This window comes from Xiphophorus hellerii, chromosome 5, assembly GCF_003331165.1.
Source record: "Xiphophorus hellerii strain 12219 chromosome 5, Xiphophorus_hellerii-4.1, whole genome shotgun sequence".
In the NCBI taxonomy this organism is placed as follows: Eukaryota; Metazoa; Chordata; class Actinopteri; order Cyprinodontiformes; family Poeciliidae; genus Xiphophorus; species Xiphophorus hellerii.
Genome location: NC_045676.1, coordinates 24,126,931 through 24,146,852, shown reverse-complemented (window position 1 = coordinate 24,146,852; position 19,922 = coordinate 24,126,931). Strand labels below are relative to the sequence as shown.

Here is a 19,922-nt window from a genome sequence, read left to right as displayed (position 1 = left end):
CTTAATGAAAATTTCACAATAAAAGTCTTGACAATTTTTACATCAGGTATTTGCTCTTTTGAGCTTTATATAACTGATTTAACCAAATGACTATTACACATGGGATTAGTTTGGCCTTTTGAAATGAAGCATACAGAAAATTTCAAAATAAAAGCCTTTAATATTTTTACATCAACTACTTGTGTTTTGAGCATTATATAACTGATTTAACCCAATGGCTATTACACATGGGATTAGTTTGGCCCTTTGAAATGAAGTTTCACAAAAATTCCAAAATAAAAGCCTTGACAATTTTTACATGACATTATTGCTGTTTTGAGCATTATATAACTGATTTAACCCAATGACTATTATACATGGGATTAGTTTGGCCCTTTGAAATTAAGCTTAACAAAAATTTCAAAATAAAAGCTTTGACAATTTTTACATAATTTTAATTGCTCTTTTTGGCTTTATGTGACTGGTTTATCCAAAGCACTGTTACACAATGGAATAGTGTGGGCATTTAATATGAAGCTTACTGCAAATTTCAAAATAAAAGCCTCAATATGCCCCTCAGGTTAGTGCACCACCGTAGGCGGTGCAATAATATTATTCTGCATTATCTGTTTCTCTCAGGTTAGGGAACTGCCTTGCACAGCAAGGCAGTTCATTAGCATTAGCATTTAAGCTTTAATAAGCTATTAGCTATTTATTTTACTTTTTAGACATGTTTAGTATATTGAATGGAGTAAGTCCATTATAGAAAACATCCTAGTGATGTCCCACATGCTACTGACAGCAATGACGCTAACATTAGCATTTTTGCTAATTTTAGCTGCTAAACTTACTTTATCATAATGAATGGTGCACATCCAGCTTACTTAACATTCTTGTGATTCTCCACATGCTATTGATTAAATTGTAGCTTTCTCTAGCATTGATGCTAATTTCTAGCATCAGAACGCTGGGTCCAAACCGACGGGCACACTTTGGCAGGCCCCGGTTAAATTTCTTCAGGAATTTTCTAGTTTGAAAATCATACTTAGAAATTGTATTGTATTCAATTCTCTCTGCTCTGTTTATCCTGATTTTATTTGTGTCTGTACATCTGTGTGTATTTCTCATCTCAAATTTCTATTCCCTTGAAAAGTGTAAAATCAAAGGCTGCCCAAATATCAGACATTCACATAAAAAGTGCCACATTTTTAACAAAAGAGAAGATGCAATTTCTCTCAACGTTAAATGTGTACGATTGGATACATTAATACACTCTAGATGTAGTCAAGAAGAAGAATTTATTTTATATTTTCTCTTTTTTATTTACCTTAACTGTACACAGTGCAGAGGATAAGGAGTAATCCAATGGTCACCCTGTGGTGTTTGGGTAAATTAATTTGATTCACAATAAACAATCATAAATATGACAGAAAACATTTCTTTACTCATTCAATAACACAGTGTTTGTTGCCTGAAATTATGTCATTAATGGATGAACGTCTAGCTTCACTTGAAACATTTGTGTTTGAAACAGGAAAGCATGGTTCAACCTCCTCAAAAAGATCCATTAAAATACAGTTTTATCTAAAGATGTTGGAAACCATCTTAGAAACAGTCTACATCATTTTTTGTTATTAGTTTTGCCTTTTGAAATCTTAAACCATTAAATCAGATACTGATCCTCTGGATGTTGTCATATAAACTTCTGAAAATAGGAACATGTGAGAACTTTTTTTTTCTTCTTTATATATTTTAATGCTTAGTTCTTGGTAAGGGAGCATCAGTGAAGGAGGACACTCCTCACAGTTCTCACAGCAAAGCTGTTTTTCAGGCTTTGTTCACCTCCATATCCTTCAGGAATTTATGGTTGACCAAGACTTTGGATTGTTTTTTCTGGTAACAGCAAACAACACAACCCTTTCTGAGAAGACAACCACCCACTATCTGGTTCTTATCTCTCTAGCAGACTTTCTACATCTGGTGCAACAGGCAGAAACAGTCTCTTCTCTGGTCATCCCTCACCTCACCAGCCATTGTAAACAAGCAGGCCGATCACAAGCTGTCACAGTAGGGGAGGCTGTGCTTAAATACAGCCACAGTTGATCTGCTTTTATAGAAACACACGCACAGATTCTGCATCGTTCTGCTCTCCTAAAACATCCCAGCTCACATGTCTGCAGAGAGGTTTTGATTCAACTTACCTAGTCTGCCAAAATGTGCCTTTTCAGAACAGCCCTGCTGCTTGCTGTACTGGGTGAGTAATTTTTTTTGTCTTTTGAAAGCAAGTCATAGCAGTAATTAAGACACCCAGGACTGTTTTAAATCATGGGTTATGCAGAGAAAGGTCTGGCATGGATTTCACAACCGTTATTTACTGAGAGATGTTTTTTTTTGGTTGCTTATCACTCAGCGGCACGTGCCCAGAGACTTTGATAATGCAGCTCAACTTGATACTACAGGGAAACTAATGCTGTAAATCTGAAAACTCCTTGTTTCACAGCAATGAAAAGGATCTTGGTCACATTGTGAAAATAGTATTTCCTTTGTTAAATGTGGCTTCAAATGCTCTGCAGGGTCTGTTGTGTAGAAGAAAAACTGAAATCTTAACAGCGAAGCCCATCTGTCCTGTTGCAAACAACTTCATCTTTCTGTTTCATTCCATTACCAAGAAAAAGTATTAGCGTCATGTGAAATAGGAACTTATTTCACCCAAATTGATATTTTTTTTCTAAATAATGTGCCTGAGTGTTTGAGATGGAGGATAGCAGTGAGAACTTATCACAATATTTATGATACCAGTTTTTGCACCCACTCTAAGTGAGCAATGACGCCATAATGAGATAAAAATATGTTTTTCTAAAATGTAATTCTCAGCGTGTGGTTTTCATTTACCTAAACAGACTCAGACAAAAGGGATTTGTAACAGGGGAAACGTTTTAAACAAAATTCAGAATACTGACAACACTTTGGCTGACTCTTGATTTTTCAATTTATCCATCCCAGCCATATATACAGAATTTTATAGCAACTGAAGATAACATGGTTACTTGATTGTGCTATAAAATGAAACTATGTGCCTGGAAAAATGCATAATACTGCCCGCTTCAGCTGAAGCGAGTGAAATGCATCGTTTCAGATGTCGAAGGCTCTTTTGTGGATTTGTAGAGGATTCAATGACAGTTTGAAGTAATATAGGGAGGGCATCCTGTACTTTGAGGTTCGTCAGTGTTTCACATTTTCTCCATTTTGTGGATAATGATTTTCACTGTGGTTCGCTGAAGTCCCAAAACCCTGGAAATGATCTTGTAAGCCACACATGACTGATACATTCAAAGACTTTGTTACTCAGGGATGCTGATTATATTGTCACATCGAGTCAGGTTGGTTTGAATACCTCTATGTTAATAAAACATAATCAAAATTTTCTTTTAGTATTTGCTCACCTTGTTTGTGTCTGATATTAAGACTTATTTCCTGATCTTTAACGTGTAAGTGTGTCAAAAACATAACAACAGAAGAAATCTGACATGGCAAATATCTTTTGATGGATCATATTAATCTTAATAGTTACTTATTTTATGACATTTTTATCACAAACATGTATAAAATTTGAAAATTGTGGGTACAATATAACATTTTCTTGCAACCTACATACAGTATATTTTTAATTAACAAGATCTTAAGAATTTATAATTAGCATGTCTTATTCTTTATATCTTTGGTGCCATAGTTATGCCGGAAAAGCACATTTAAAAACTTTATTATTCTATATGTTTAATTAATAACAATGGATTCCATAACTCTATTAGAAAACTGACTAAGCACATCTTGAAGAAATACCTGTTAAAAATGAAGCAATAGTAAGACTCAGATAATTAGTCTGATTATTTATAGTGGCAAGAGTCTTCTTGTTAAGTTAAAAATAGGTCTCCTCCTTATCTTGTCTTTTTCAGATTTCATTTCCTGTGCCAAATTTCTAGCACGTTTAAACATGGGAGGAGTCACAGGCCAAGTGCAGTTTGACTCCGAAAAGCAGACAGCCACCTTAAATGTAACAGGTGCAGGATCCTGCGCTGCAGTTAGCATTTCCCTCACTGTGTTCCCCGTCATGTACGGCCACTTCGCTCAACCCTGCTCTGAGGCAAACATTGGTGTCAGCGTCTTCACCTTCACTGCTGATCCTTCATCCACGTCTCCCATCAATGTGTCACTTCTCTTTGATCAAAAATCAAACTTGGATGACCTGTCACTGTCTTTGCAGACATGTGACGGCATTAAAGTATGCACAGTTGCAAGTCAAGATCGGACACTGCTGACTCGCCAGGCGAGATTCACAGAGTCTGTTGCTGGTAACATTTACATACGTACTAATGTAAATAATGCCAACCCTAGGCTTCTTGCTGACCTAGTGACTATTGGTCAGGTGAATGCCACAGAAACCAACATCATCATCTTTGGCTCCACAAGTACAGCAACTAATTGTAAAAAACTGCTTAAAAGCTTAAATCCAGCATCTTTAAAAAATCTTGAGTGTCTGTGCGTCTCATTTTCAGGCCCATCCCTCTTTCGCAGGGGGGAAACAGAGTTTAGTCTGTACAGAGGGTTCATACAGTGTAGCACAGAACAGCTAATTATACCCTCACAAGGTAAAAGTTTACCTTTGCAATAAGACCCCCCACCACTATCAACATTAGAGCTAGATGGTGGGCTTTCATCAAGCTGGAATAAAACAAAATGTTGATTTGCTTTCTCCTTGACTACTGTTAGCATAATAGTTACATTTTGTATGACTTTGTGTGCTTTAAAGGAGATGTCAGCATACAACTTCTTGAGTCCGTCAGAAGCAGTGAGCTGATGGGCACGTTCAGAAAAACAGGCCCATGTGCAAGTGAGTACGCGCGATAATTTCACTTGAGTTCCGCTTTTGAATTCTCCTTTAGTTGAAAAGAGTAATTAGACACCTTTTAAAGTCAGATACTTTGATTTTTGTGGACAAAAAGACTGGAGAGGCGCACTAAGAACCGTATTGAGTTGTAATAAACTTGCTGACATACTACAGCCACTGTGACGATTCTCAAATTTTCTCTAACAATGTGACTAGACAAAGGCATAAAAACAATAATTTGCAGCTTCCTTTAGTTGTTGGAACTTCCTCACATAACCTATATATTTACCAAGTAAATGCTGTTTGTAGGACTTTAAAGTCCAAACAAAACCTTAGAGTGTAAAGTATCATTTCAGAAAACAAAGCAGCAAAGCATCTCTCAATTCTGAAGGTTTTATGCCAAACTTTTAACAAAAATAGTGATTGTTTTCACTTTCAATACATTTTTATGAAAATGAAGAACAATGTCAAGAACAACAAGAATGTCTCATACTTGCATATTATTCCAACAATAGACTAAGAAATTCTTTCAAGCATAGAGAGTAGGTACTGCATTTTATTAATGTCACCTGAAATGGTTAAAAAACCATTTTTATTACCGGTTGGTAATAAAACCGCTGCTCTGGTTAATGATCAAAATATTTTAGTCATTTTTTAAAAAACAATAAATTGGGCTGTTATTTCTGCCGCCTATTTGTGAAATAAACAGTTAAATACTGAATTGAGCTGAATGTTGTCTACTATCAGGAGGTCACTGTGAATAACTTTGATTTGATGAGGGATCAATGAAAATCATCAAGTGACTAATTCAGGGTTTTCAATTCTAGACTTAAATGTTTTTCATGTCTAAAATAAAATAATTAAAAGCAACAACATTCTTCAAATTATTGTTTTAGCCATTATGGGTTTCAAGTATTTATTTTTCCTTTTCAGCTCCAGTGTGGTGATTTTCATTGTGTTTGAAGCATACAGAAATATTTAAAAACATACAGTATATACAGAATTTTTAACCAACCAGAAGAAATATTAAAATCTAAACAATATGAGTCTGAAAAAAGCAAGCGGTTATGGAAATGTGCATTAAGAACCCCGGCTGTACATGATCCGATTTTAAAAAAACAGAATCTGTGTCTCAGATAAATTATGATTCAAAGCCCCATCATTATGGCGTTTCATTCCTGTGTTGAATAACCTGCATGTTCCGCTCTGGTTTCTCCAGGAAATTCTGCAGGACAGCTGGTGCTGCTGGAAATCTTCTCACTGTGTCTGATGTGTGCTGCTGCCTTCCTGCTGCCGTCTGCAGCCTCTTTATAAAACCAGGTTGTACCGCGAATCATCAGTGGAGACACCACTCCACTGATGGATCCTCCTATTATAAAACTGTGAATAATAAATACCACCAACCAAATATTATAGTGGTCATCCAGCAAATAATGTGAATCTGTATAAACTTTATGTTCAAATTAAGATCCTCCAGGTTTTTACTGAGGAACCAGTTGAGGTTAGAAATATTTATAAAGTAGTTTTTAGTATGTCTGCTTTTTGTTTTTTGTTTTTTTTTTGTAGAAATGCCACATTTATTGTCATTCATTCGGGCAAGGTGTTTTAGTGTGTGTTATTGTTTGTGAACTACATTTTAAAATGTCAATTTTCCAGGCACATACTGCTGTAGCACAATTATTATTACGATTACAAGAACAGATGGATGATTTTACTTCTTTAGTTTACAGGAATTGTAGGGGAAAGCCAATAGTTGACCATTTAAATACTATTATTCTAAATCCTACTGCGAATTTTTTTTATATATAAGATAGTCCTCAAAATCTTCTCTTACTTTCCTCAACTTAAACGTGCGAAAATCGCCAACCCTGAACCGCAGACGGACAATAAACACTTTTCACCACAGACTCAACGGAGGAAGAGGCGAGTCTGGATCCCTCCGCGTCTACTGGCTGAAGCCACGGTCATGTGACCAGTGACGTCAGCGACGAAATGGCAGCCTCCTTGTTTAGTAAATTGACACAAGGTCCGAGCTGGTAAACAAAAATACGCTTCGATTTTTGTCACCGGAGCCACCTTTGAGAGGCGGGAGAGCGGGTGTGTATTCGGTGTTTCGCCGGTGGATCGTAGCGGTGCTTTAGCTAGCCTTGCTTCGGAGGGTTCGAGCTTCTCCCCGCAGGGGGAACTGCGGACTGTTTTCAGATCGGCCGTAACCAGACATGGGTCTGGGACCTGCTGCTCGCTTTAAAGCAGGTCTAAATCGGTCTCTTTTCCTGGGAGAGACGCTTGCATCTTTATTACCCCCTCACGCCGCCACACCCACCACGTAATTCATAAATGAGTTACTAATGTCGTCGGCCTGTTGATCCTGCCTGCACAGGAATAAACAAAAAGACAAAAAAAAACAACAACCCTCCACCAGGCCAGAGTTTTTTATACATATATTTCTATGCCACAACATATTTATTTATGTTGTACATGATGAGAAATAGCTGCTAAATTATGAACGGAATTGGAAGAATTCATCTTATTCATTTTGTGAACTTGTAAACAACAATCTCAAGCAGAGCTTCTAGCCAATAGGAGAGCTCATCGATGAAGAGCATTGAGACGTGATTGGTCGGTTTATGTTTTTTTTTTTTGTTTGTTTCTTTTTGACGTCGTGCTATCCTTAAATTAAGGTGGACGTGGTGAAAACACAGGTCTTGTGTCTGGAGGTTGTTACGTACAGGTGCAATAAATAAGAATATAGCCACCTTCCCAAAATAATAGCCTAAGTCAGTCATTTTTGGCAGTCATTTTCTGCCAAAAACTAATTTTTTGCCTAAAGCATTTTTGGTAAGAAAGAGGTGGTGATTATTATTATTTAATAAAAACATTTTATTACTTAATTTTATTTATATATTCTTTTTATTCTTGCCAAAATCACTTTTGGCAAAATACGTACTTTTTTTTTAATTTTTAGGAAGGTGACAATATTATAGAACACTTAAATTTTTTGACTACCGTAATTGTCGGACTATAAGCCGCTACTTTTTTCCTACACTTTGAACCATGCGGCTTATGGCCCGGTGCAGCTTTTCTGTGTATTTTTCTTCAACGGCCCGGGGGCGGCTCTTTAGCAGGAAATGAAGCATTGGAAGTCAAAATTGGAAATCAAAGAAAGTGCTAATTTTCAGACTGCTGCTACACATGCTAACAGCAGGCACCACGGATAAATTTTCTCTAACTCATATGATGCAGCTTTTAAGTTGGTGGCTATCGATCTGGCAGTACAAGAGGGAAATAGAGCCGCTAGGCGTGAACGAATCCATGGTTCGGAGTTGGAGACGCAGGACAGCGTCCTTAATAAATCCAGCAGATTTATTAGGAGGCAGCCCTCTGCTGGGTCCTTATGGAAAACCAAGAGTGGCGGAGATACCAGCGGCTTATATATGTACATTTCCAGTTTTTTTTTTTTTTTATTTATCAAAAAATTGTAGCTGCGGCTTATAGAATGATGTGCTCTATAGTCCGGAAAGTACGGTAATTCAACTGCTTACATGCTTAGTATGATTGAAAAAAAAATCCCATTTATTAATTTTCTAAAACAAAAAATGTAGTTTATTGCTACATAGCAATATTACACAAGAAGCTTGATCTCCACAGAGTGTTGTGTGAAAGCAAATCAATGGAAAGTTTGGTGGAAGGAAACTGTGTGCTCAAAAAAGGTTTGTCAAAAAAGGTGATTGCTTCCTTAGCAATTGTCTTTTGTGAAGGATGTTATTGGCAGTGTGGATAATAATCCTGTTTTAAAATGACTCTTTTAATTAGTATTTAATGTCATATTCAAATTTTCAATTAAAATTAATTTTTGATTTTTTTTTGGTTGCATGCCAAAACAATTTACAGCAGTAGTATATTACACTGAGAGTGTAAGCAATCTGTATAATCCATTAGTTTCACTGAATTAATCGACCCAAATAAGTACATTGTCTGATGACATTCTGAGTCATTGAGATGCACCTTTAATTTGTGCGAGTTTGTTTGTGTAATATTTAACCCTGAGTGCCGTCATAGTTGCTGAACTGGCACATTATGGCAGGTTAAAGATCCGGGTGTAGTCTGTGACTTTGAGCTCCACGTAGAGTCAGTCAGGCCGAGTGCCGCTTCAGTCGACATGGCTTCTCAAAAGTCAGGTAAAATGAAGCTAATTAGCAAGATCCAAGGAAGGATAGAAGCTTTTTTTTTTTACCCTAACTACTACTTTTCAACTTGTAAAATGTGCTCATAAGAAAGTGTTTGTTTGTTTTTAATTGCTCATACAGAAAATATGTGATTTTATTTTCTTGAATGCAGACACAGCTATGTCTCCAAAGATCACAGGGGAGCTTCTGCGGCTTCTTCGGCAGGCAATGAGGAATTGCAAATATTTCTCAGAGCCAATCCATGCTTACATAGTCCCATCTGGAGATGCACATCAAGTAAGAGGAAAAAACATGCACATCATTTACGCAATACTTCCTGATTCAAGTATAATTTTATGCCTATCTAGAGATTAGACCAAAATGTATGGGGAAATTTTTCCTGTGCCATAATTCGAGCGCACACATTTTTCGGTCTGAAAGCAGGATTTCATGTCTTTTGTTCTCAAAACTTTTAATATTTGTGCTTACATATTTATTTCGAAAGCAGGACTTTCTTCTCAAAACATGTAATGCTTGTACTCACAACTTCAAATATTCACTGTGCTTTATCAAACTTTTCCTCCTCGTGCTCAAAACTTGTCTCTGCTCAGATCAAACCTCCGCTTGCAAAACCCACAGATATGATAAAAGAGTAGACCCCGCATTGGCTTAAAAATGCGGGGTCTCAACGTTACGTTGGGAACGTGGTATGGTTCCCAACGTAAAAGCTGCAGTGTGTAATTTAGAAACAAAATGTTGTTTTTTTTTACACATTTGTTAAAACTGTCACTATGTTGTGATTGTATAACATGAGATAGACACTCTGTGAAAACATTTAGCTCCTCTCCCTCCTTGCTGTGGTGCTACTGCCATCTTCAGAAATACACAGTTGGATCAGAAGCAACCAATCGGAGTCAGGAGGAGGGTCTTCTCGCTGTCAATCACACTCGTGTATGCACCGACTGTAAATTATGCTGTTTTGAGCCTGCTTTTGTCTTGCAGAGTGAATACATTGCCCCATGCGACTGCAGACGGGAATTCATCTGTGGATTCAATGGTTCTGCAGGTATGCTTAGCTTGGATATGAGCAGATTGGGTGCTCTGAGGGCCAGCTGAGAATCACCTGCTTTTAATCTTTTCATACTTTCAGAAAGACTTCCAGGTTTATATCTGTTCTCATCTTCGTCTTACTGAGTCCAGCACCCGATCTTACTGTAGGATTATGTAAAAGCCTATTTTTTATTTTTTTGTTGAGACAGAAGGAAACATCTTTTGTAATGGAGCGAAGACGAGCTCACTGGTTATCCTCTACTGTAATCAGAGATTTTGCCATTTAAAACTGTGTAACACGGCTCCTCAGACCTGGTCAGTCTGAATGTGATCCTGTGTGTAACAAACACAAAGCGAAGCAGCTCTTTCGTTCTGCTTCATTATTCAGGAACAGCCATTATCACAGAGCAGCATGCTGCCATGTGGACAGACGGACGATATTTCCTCCAGGCCAGCCAGCAGATGGACAACAACTGGGCTCTGATGAAGATGGGTGAGCCTCCTCGTTGGTGTTTTGGTTGACCGGAACCTTAAAAAGAAGGGTCAAATTAATAATAACAAATAACAACATTATAAGCATCTTTAAAACCTAAGTTAGGTGTAAAATTCAAGTTGTACTGCTTTTAAATACTTACAGGACTGAAGGAGACACCGTCACAGGAGGATTGGCTGATCAGCGTCCTGCCAGAAAACTCCAAAGTGGGAGTAGATCCTTGGATCATTGCTGCTGGTACGAGGCATTGGTATATTTCCTTTTCCCGTCAAGCTTCGTGTGTTTCCTGTAACACCTCAGAGTGACATTTCTTTATAGAAGATGATGCATGTAGCTGAATTAAGACCCAACTCAGGGGCCGCCGTTAATCCTACGGCCTCCAGGACGACTGTTGCTGCTTCAGACAAATTGGGACAAATTCACTTCAGTGTAAATTAGGTCTGTTCTCTGTTGACCATTCTGATGATTAATTGATTTTATTCGAACAAAAATTTAAAATTTTGCCATAGTGGCGGTATCAAAACCAGCCATAGATATTGGCCCAAATTTTCATATCTGCACATCTTTATCAATTTTGTAGCTTAGAAAATTACAAAAATGCCATCCGATTATCACAACGAGGCGTTGAATTCTCGGTTGAGCTGCGACTGTAAACCCATGAGCCACTGCTTGTGGTAAACACAACACCAGGGTTTCTCTTTGATGGCATCATAGATGCTTTCTGCATTTCAAATGCAGCCCGAAAAACCGACAGCTTCCCTTGGTCTTCGACCAACTGGCTCGTATGCACAATTTGGAGGTGTGTGCTGTTCTCTCCAGCTCAAAACTTGCCTAGCATGATCCCTAAAAATCTCTGATGAATTGTAGCCACAGCTGTGTTTGCAAGACACACGCCATGTATAATCAAAGCCGTGACGGCACCAGACTCCTCTGTGCAGACGTTTTCCAGTCCCTCCAGGAAGTTGCGAGCACAACTATTTACGCAAATCCCCTCTTCTTTTTGGAAATTTTGTGCAGACTTGCAATTTTCAACAATCGTCTCAACTTTTCCGCAAATCTGACCAGTAACGTTAATGCGTTCTTTATTTCAATCTATTCTGATCACTGCAGCTCAGCTGAATTTTGACCAATCGCTTTTGCCGCCTTCTAATTTAACTTCCTGTTTTATGACATCCTTGCAAGACAAAAGTACGTGTTGCACTAAATGCTATCATTTGCCTTTTTTTGTTGTTCTTTTTGCAATGAAAAACATTTTTAGATGTGTTCTAGGAGTTGCTGAAACTGTGCTCATGTGCTTAAACACATATTTAAAATATATTTTTATTGTCACAGTAGAAAGAGCAAAAGGTCAGGGAGGAGACATTAGACCAGAGGCCAGCAGCGAAGCGATGAGGCAGGGTCTTCTCAGGTGAGGAGGGATTATAACGTGATGAGATAAAGAGAAGGGAAGGTTAAGGCTACGTGCAGCAATTTCAACTTTTGTCTAAGTCAACGTTCTGGCAAAAATAAAACTTGAAGAAAATTCCCAACTTTGACCACAACATTTTGCTAAAAGTGCAGCAAAATCAGTGATTTTATGCCGCAACAATCACACAAACAACATTGCAACATTCTGGAGGGACTGGTGTTTTCACCACCACCATCATCATCATCAAGCACAGTTTCACCACCGATGCTTTGTGTATGTTTAAAACCGTCATCGGGAACTCCCTCACTCCACCATGAGTAATCGGGACCGCGCGGAAACCATCTACGTTCTTTTTTTTTTTTTTTCATTCCAATTTTATGTACGGTAATTTCATGCTGCCGTTTTAGTCCGGTGTGACAGTGGCCTTGCACAATATCGAGTCATTTTAAAAAAACAACATTAAATTCAAAAAAGATAAAGCACGTCTTTGCAAAGAAATACTTGTCCACAAAAACTTGTGATGTTGTGTTTCAGACCAGTGGAAGAACATGTCCAAGGCACTGACCAGTGCTGGCCACTCGCTGGTGGCCGTGCAGGACAACCTGATCGACGTGGTCTGGACGGACCGGCCGGACAGGCCGAGCACGCAGCTCCGCACCCTGGGACTGGAATACACCGGTCAGGCATCGACACTGTTGCTCCGTGCAGAATTACAATAGTAGAACGAGGTTATGTTTGAGTCTCAAAAATAGCTTTACAAAAAAAGAAAAAAAGTCTTCTCTCTTTGTTTTTATTGTTTTAAAACATTCCATGTGCGATTACTTTCCGGGAGCTCGGTACTCTGGGTTGAGGATGCCGTTCTACCTGCAGGTATCTCCTGGCAGGACAAGATCACGATGCTGCGAGGCAAGATGACGGAGAGGAAGATCAGCTGGTTTGTGGCTACAGCTCTGGATGAGATCGCGTGTACGTCAAGTTGCATCAATTTTGAAATATTTCTGACTTTTGAGTTAACGCCATGGTGGAAGGAAAGACCAGGGAAAGGGAGAGAACCAAATAATAAGACTCATAGTGTTTCATCTTTATCATTTATTTACTTATTCTTTGTTCAGGCATAAACTTTTATTTATTCATCCTCTATTTGTTTGCTTTCTTTTTTTCTTCCCCTCTCCACTTTTTCCCAAAGTATCTGTGACGCTAAATTAATTAGAGAACAGAAAAATAAGTCATATTAGAAAATAACTGCCAAGATTAAAACAAACAAAAAAAATCCACATATTAATCAATTACATTTTTTGTGACACCAATTGACTATGTTCTGTGTTTTGTTTTGAATGTGCCCTTTTTTAAATGCTTACCTACATGTTTGTTTGTGAAAGAACTTGTTGTTCTTTCTGTTTGGTTATTTGATTTCTATTGCTGCTATTCGTTCTCTCATTTGGTTAATTATTTTGCAGATCAATAAAAAAAAGTCACTTGAACTGGAGATAAAATCATCAACTAACAGTAAAAAAAAATACATATATATATATATATACTATATATATATGTTGATATATTTAATCACAGTCAAAGCTTCTAGTGATGCACATTTATCTCAAATAGTCTCTTGCTGGGGATTGTTTGATCTGAGGATTTAGGTCGCCCACTAAAATGCCGACTTTATCAGATTTGAGTCACATTTAGGCTAGATTATTATCAATGACAATGGCAGTTTGATAACAAGAGTCATGAATAAGCCAAATTATTTTCCTTTTACGCATGCCCTGATGGTGGATTAAGACGTAAATATTGCTACCTAATTTTGCTTATTTTGCGGTTTTATTGAATTGATTCTGTGCTTTTCATTTTTCAGGGCTTTTCAATCTGCGAGGTGCAGACATTAATTACAACCCAGTGTTTTTTGCATATGCCATCGTGGGAATGAACTCCATAAGGTAACGGCACGACGTCGCAGCCGCAAACTGGCATTAAGTCTAAAGCTACTGAGTCGAGCTAGAGATGCTACTGTTGTAAAAACTTGATTTCTATAACAGAAAAAACAACAATTATGAGTCATTATGGCTACATAGCTAAAGTAGGTATGTTGGAATTTTTTTTTTCACATACAGGAAATCATATTTCCTGTTTAAAAAAAAATCCAAAGCTATTCCTCAGTGTTTATTAATCCCTACTGGTTGACGCCCAGAGGAGCTACTTAAATATGATCAGAGTAGAAATTTAAGTCAAACCTTTGAGCTCCTTCCGTCGCTTCGCCTGTCAGTGCGACGTAACCAGGAAATATGTGGAACACGTTTTCAGTTACTTTTTGCACAAGTAACTAGATATTTTTTTTAGCATTTGTGCATTTTTATTATATTATACTGCATATGTAAATATATAAAGGAGAGCCTCTCTTTAAAATTAAAGCAGTGCATCAGAATTTTTGTATCTTCTTTACGAGTGAATTCTTCCCCCTCACCTCCATTCCTGCTTTTAGGCTTTTTGTGGACCTGAAGCGGCTGTCTGACACGGTAGTGCGGGACCACCTGCAGCTGGACTCCCCCAGGCGGCCCGAGCTGAGCGTCCAGACCTTCCCGTATGAGTCCGTCTACACCGAGCTCCAGGCGATCTGCGCCGCGCTCGGCCCCAAAGACAAAGTGTGGATCTGTGACAAGGCCAGCTGCGCTCTTATGCAGGTCGTCCCAAAGGTGAGAGAAGACTGGACGGTTTGCTCTGGACTTTGTCAGAAAGGGAAGTTGAACTCAGTTCTTAGTAATCAGGAAAAGCTGTTTGTTTACGTCGTCACGGAGCTGTTACAGGTCTATGGTGTTACAAACACATTGTAGGGAAAACGCCCACATGCATCTCCAGGACATCAGTTTTGAAGTTACTTTTAGATGTACAAAAGTTAACCCATTCCTCTAGCAGTCTGCACAAAAAAAGGCTCACTTGTTGATTTGCTAATAATTGAACTAGCATACTTAAAAACAATATGCTCAAAAATAGTTCTGAACTTGAAAAATAAATATCAACAAAAAAGTTTTTTGAGCTTAGTTTGCTGTGCAATCATTAAATTAGAACAATTTGGGTTGTAATTATTAGAATTAAATAAATCCTGAGATACTTAGGATTTTTTTATGAATTGTGTATGATTTATTTCTATGTTTAATACATTTTTGCTTCATTTACATTAAGGTATGTATCAAAGCATTTATTTTGTTATTTTGCAAATATACATAAGTTGATATGTATACACATTAAAACACTAGGACTTTTTTTTTTACTTGTCGGTTAAATTAGATGAAACTAAACGGAAAGAAAAAAAAAATGATTAAAATTAAAAGACTGATTTGTGTTGGCTCTTAATAATGTCTCTTATCATTTAGGCTCACAGGACTCCGATTCCCTACACTCCGCTCTGCCTCTCCAAAGCCGTAAAGAACGCCACCGAGATCAAGGGCATGAAAATGGCCCATGTAAGAGATTTTGAACCTTAAAAATATGTAATTTACATAAAACTTGAGCCATTGATTTCCTCTTCAATTCAGTTCTGTTTAAAAATATGGACAGATGTTTTTTATGTTGTTTTTCTTCTCTCTCTCAACAGATCAAGGATGCTGTTGCTCTTTGTGAACTCTTTGCTTGGTTGGAAAAGGAGGTATTCTTTTTCACAAAACCTATCAATCAGTAGAAATATATTCTCTACTTATGGATGTATAACTGGAGACTCACAGGCAAGGATCAAGCCTGGCTCACGTTTGGATCTTTTGATTGTTTGAAACTGGGAACACTTTGTTCAAGTAGATGCGTTTACATCACTTAGTTCCACTCAAACCTATAAGGGTGCCAGTGTTGTTTTTTTTTTCACACCACTTGTCGTCGCTTCGGCGGCTGTTTCGTAGATCCCCAACGGCAACGTGACTGAGATCTCTGCAGCCGATAAGGCCGAGGAACTCCGCAGGTGACTTTCGGCTTTCCGTGTCCAGTTTGTGACGTCAATTCGGTTGACTTTGTGTCGCCTTTAATTCCACAGAAACCTGAATTGTTGCAGGTCTGAATAAGTGCTATAAAAGGAAATAAAAAAAAATATTTGAGAATTCTGCCCAGCTCTCTAAAATATCCATGCTTCCTTTCACTCCTTCATCCTTCTTTCTTTCCTTCTTCATTTACTACTGCTTTCTAGCAAAAGCTTATGACAGTAGTAATATCTGTCTTACATTCATAGTAATTATTTGTATTCAGAATTTAAGATTTTTCTGTTAAGGACAGATTACTTTGGTACATTTGGAAAAATGTGAAGGTTTGACATTAAAAAAATGTATAGGAACCCTGATTTCTGCATTTAAAAGATGTTGTGTGAAGACTTGTGAAATTCACCAATCATGAGAAATAACGCCCTCTACTGGACTTTTGAATAAGAAACGTGTCCACTGGAGGTGTAAAAAACCATATTTTCATAAAACTTTGTTATTTTGGGGGGTGTTTTTTGCTATACACATTATTAAATAAGCATATTTAATGCAACATAATTCGCTGACGGTGGTTTGTAATTTAGATTCTTCAGTGTGGTTCAGCTTCCTAAGGTTTAGGGATTTTGACACAATGTGTGCAGGATGTGCTGAATGAATTTCTTTCTGTTTTTCTTTCCAGTCAGCAGAAAGACTTTGTTGGCCTCAGCTTCCCCACCATCTCCAGCGTGGGTCCGAATGGAGCCATCATACATTACCGGTCAGTGAGGAGACCAAGCAAACAAGCAAAACCTGTGGAATAATTTTGACCTTTGACACAGCTAACCCACATTTCCTTCTCGCAGACCCCTTCCTGAAACCAACAGAACTCTTACTGTGAATGAAGTTTATCTGATTGACTCTGGAGCTCAGTACATGTAAATATGTTGCTGTTGCATATCAGTTATTTTATGGCATGCATTGCTTGGTTCAGCTGATATCTACTGAAATGAACGACCAAGAGAACTTGCGTTGTGTGTTTGGCAGCGATGGAACCACAGACGTCACCCGCACCGTGCATTTCGGGACGCCTTCCGCTTTTGAGAAGGTGAACCGGCTTATTGTTGTGAAAATGGGCTTGACGTATTGGTTCTAACGACCCAGTCTGTTATAAATGTGGATAACTTTGCGTTTTATTCCCCCGCAGGAATGCTTTACTTACGTGCTGAAGGGACACATAGCTGTCAGCGCTGCCATTTTCCCCAATGGAACTAAAGGCGAGCACTGCTTCTCTAGGAGAGATTACTCCTTTAAGAGGATTTATGAGTGTTGATCAGAAAGTCATGAGGTCTGATGAATTAATTCATTCATTTTCAACTTTCTAATACTTTATGGAAATGTATCTGGTATTTTCTTCTTCTTTTTAACTACAAGTCATCAGTAAACTGTCATATAACTGAGGACTGGTGACGGTTGATTTTTGCAAAATTAAGACAATTTTTGTAGAACTTTCACTTTGATAGTGTCTGTTGTTTTTGTAATTGTTTTTGGTCAGAAAAGTCCAATTTTGTTGACTATAAAAGCACTAAAATTATAAAACATCCAAAGGGGTGATTATGTTTTATAGGCACTGTACGTATTTTGGATTTTAAACTAGGAATCTTCATATTTAAGATAACTCCTTTAATAAAATTACAACAGCTCTGTAATTTAAATCTGACCTGGAAGCTGCAGGTCAGACCCAGAGAGCCGCCCATAATATCGAAACCACTTCCAAGGGTCCACACCAAGGCAATTTGTTTGTAAAAAATGTAGGCAATATGTGCTATGTATTTTAATCTACAGCTTTTTCTCCGTGACTAACTGCGTCCGTGTGTCCAGGCCACCTGCTGGACTCGTTTGCCCGTGCCGCCCTGTGGGAGTCAGGACTGGACTACCTTCACGGAACGGGTCACGGCGTGGGCTGCTTCCTCAACGTCCACGAGGGGCCCTGCGGCATCAGCTACAAAACCTTCGCCGACGAACCTCTGGAGGCCGGAATGATCGTCAGCGACGGTACGACACGGGATGGGAGTGCAGGAGGGATTAACGTCACCAAACTCAGAGAGGCTGCAGACAGAAATGACCAACTTTTAATTTTTTTTGGCTTTATTCCTAGATTTCAACTACTAGACTTTGAGTTACTACATTCAGGGTCTTTGGAAATGTTTAGCATTTTGTGGTTTCATTAATAATTTTTCAGTCTTGGATATGTTTTTGGAAAAAATGAAAAAATGAATATCAAACTATTTTTTAAAAAAAAGAGAAAACAAATCTGATTTTTATCTATAATTTCTACTTTAACTTGTCATAATCAGAGTTTAACATTTAAGCTGCAATGTTTTTGGAGATGTATTTTTAGTTTGTTGAGGACAACCCACTCATGAATGCTCACTTGTTTAAAGATCTAAATAAAGGTGGGTTTACATTACATCTTAACCGCCTCTAAAAGATTCCTGATCTGAGTAACCTTGGCATTAGTTGATATTTGAGATATTTTTCGACATTCTCCAAAGACTACATTATCCTTCCCTTGTTTCTGTCGTTTTTCTAGAGCCTGGATACTATGAAGACGGATCGTTTGGGATTCGTATTGAAAATGTGGTCCTCGTTGTTCCCGCTAAGCCCAAAGTAAAAACACAGTTGCAAATAAATATCATCTCAAAAATCAATAAAATGCCATGTCCAATCATCATATGGTGTAATTTCTGCCTTCTTTTCTGTTTTTCTTCCATCTGTGCTTCAAGTACAACTACAGGAACAGGGGGAGTCTGACGTTTGAGCCTCTGACTTTGGTTCCTATCCAAGTGAAGATGATGAACACGGAGCTGCTCACCCAGAAGGAGGTGAGAGACCTGTACATCGAATACATCAATTTTGGAAAACTGTAAGCATCATGTATTAGATGCATTGAGTTTACTGTAATCCGACGTGACTCCAAGCAGAATAAATTCACAACAAATTTAAACTTGTAAAACTAGTTCTTGATTTTAACAATCATTTACGGTGATGTTCGCGATGCACGATTAAATTAAACATAAAAGCTTCAAACGGGCGCCGTTTTCCTCAGAAATGTTCTGCTGTCAGTATCTGCGGTTTCCATCCATTTTGCAATGGAAACGCAGCCGGTGTCCTCATGGCTTCACCACCCTTGTGTCCCTGCAGAAGGACTGGGTGAACGAGTATCACCGGAGGTGCAGGGAGGTGGTTGGTGCGGAGCTGGAGCGGCAGGGCAGGATGGAGGCTCTGCAGTGGCTGGTCAGGGAGACGCAGCCCGTCGTCTGAGGACTCCACGTCCTCTCAGTGGTTGCTCTGCGATAACCCTTTCACTTCTTCTCCCCTCTGTCTGTGATCCACGCTCTGCTTGCCTTTTTTAAACAACGCCACCAGTTTTATTAAAACCTGTTAATAGTCACTTCAGATTCTTTTTCTATTTTATGTCTCGGAAAATGTGACGGTGATGTTTTTAAAGACTTCGCCAATCCTTTCCATTAAAGGTACAATGTGCAAAATCGACTCTGTCGTCAAAGATGTTTGAAAATTGTTTCGTTTTGAACTTATTAGCTTAGTTTTAGTTTCTAAATTTGGAAATCTGAGGAAACCCAGTGGAGCAACGGCGACCGATGGCATGGCTCCCTGAACCATCACTGACTGGAAACGTCACCTGGATTCTGCACCTCTCCACTCCTCTTCCACTTGACCTTGATTTCCAAATAAAATGCAACAGTTCCTCTCATCTGAAATGAGGATTTTGTACCACTTAGTCCAGCTAAGAAACCTCTGACAGGAAGTTCAGAAGTGGTGTTAGAAAGCACAAAAGGGACAAGCTCACATCCTGGATATGTATAATTATTGAATTCACGACTCCAGCAACGTTCATGTCTTTTGAATCTCCCTCCTTTTTTTTTTTTAGCTAATTCCTCTCCCACTTTCCACGAATGCTTAAATGCAGCACTTATTCACATAGTAATAA

The 19,922-nt window shown here is 38.4% G+C and overlaps 1 protein-coding gene across 2 annotated transcripts; it reads left to right on the top strand.

Moving 5' to 3' along the window:
• The first annotated feature begins 6,821 nt into the window (after positions 1 to 6,821).
• xpnpep1 (X-prolyl aminopeptidase (aminopeptidase P) 1, soluble) lies at positions 6,822 to 19,465 on the top strand. 2 transcript variants are annotated; one of them, XM_032563590.1, is made up of 20 exons: positions 6,822 to 6,961; positions 9,203 to 9,327; positions 10,033 to 10,096; positions 10,469 to 10,573; positions 10,718 to 10,810; positions 12,516 to 12,659; positions 12,852 to 12,947; positions 13,837 to 13,918; positions 14,461 to 14,671; positions 15,350 to 15,439; positions 15,571 to 15,621; positions 15,866 to 15,924; positions 16,614 to 16,691; positions 16,777 to 16,848; positions 16,958 to 17,018; positions 17,118 to 17,187; positions 17,792 to 17,965; positions 18,504 to 18,580; positions 18,697 to 18,795; positions 19,115 to 19,465. In XM_032563590.1, the coding sequence occupies exons 2-20, from the start codon at positions 9,211 to 9,213 to the stop codon at positions 19,232 to 19,234; spliced, it is 1,863 nt and encodes a 620-aa protein (XP_032419481.1). In that variant the 5' UTR covers positions 6,822 to 6,961; positions 9,203 to 9,210; the 3' UTR covers positions 19,235 to 19,465. The 2 variants fall into 2 exon arrangements, with proteins under 2 accessions (XP_032419481.1, XP_032419480.1); XM_032563589.1 differs by lacking the exon at positions 6,822 to 6,961 and adding an exon at positions 8,738 to 9,042.
• The last annotated feature ends 457 nt before the right edge of the window (positions 19,466 to 19,922 follow it).

Coding starts and splice junctions, on each gene's coding strand:
- xpnpep1 (XM_032563589.1), top strand. Junction 12,948..13,836: donor AGCTCTGGATGAGATCGCGT/GTACGTCAAGTT, acceptor TTCATTTTTCAG/GGCTTTTCAATCTGCGAGGT. Junction 14,672..15,349: donor TTATGCAGGTCGTCCCAAAG/GTGAGAGAAGAC, acceptor CTTATCATTTAG/GCTCACAGGACTCCGATTCC.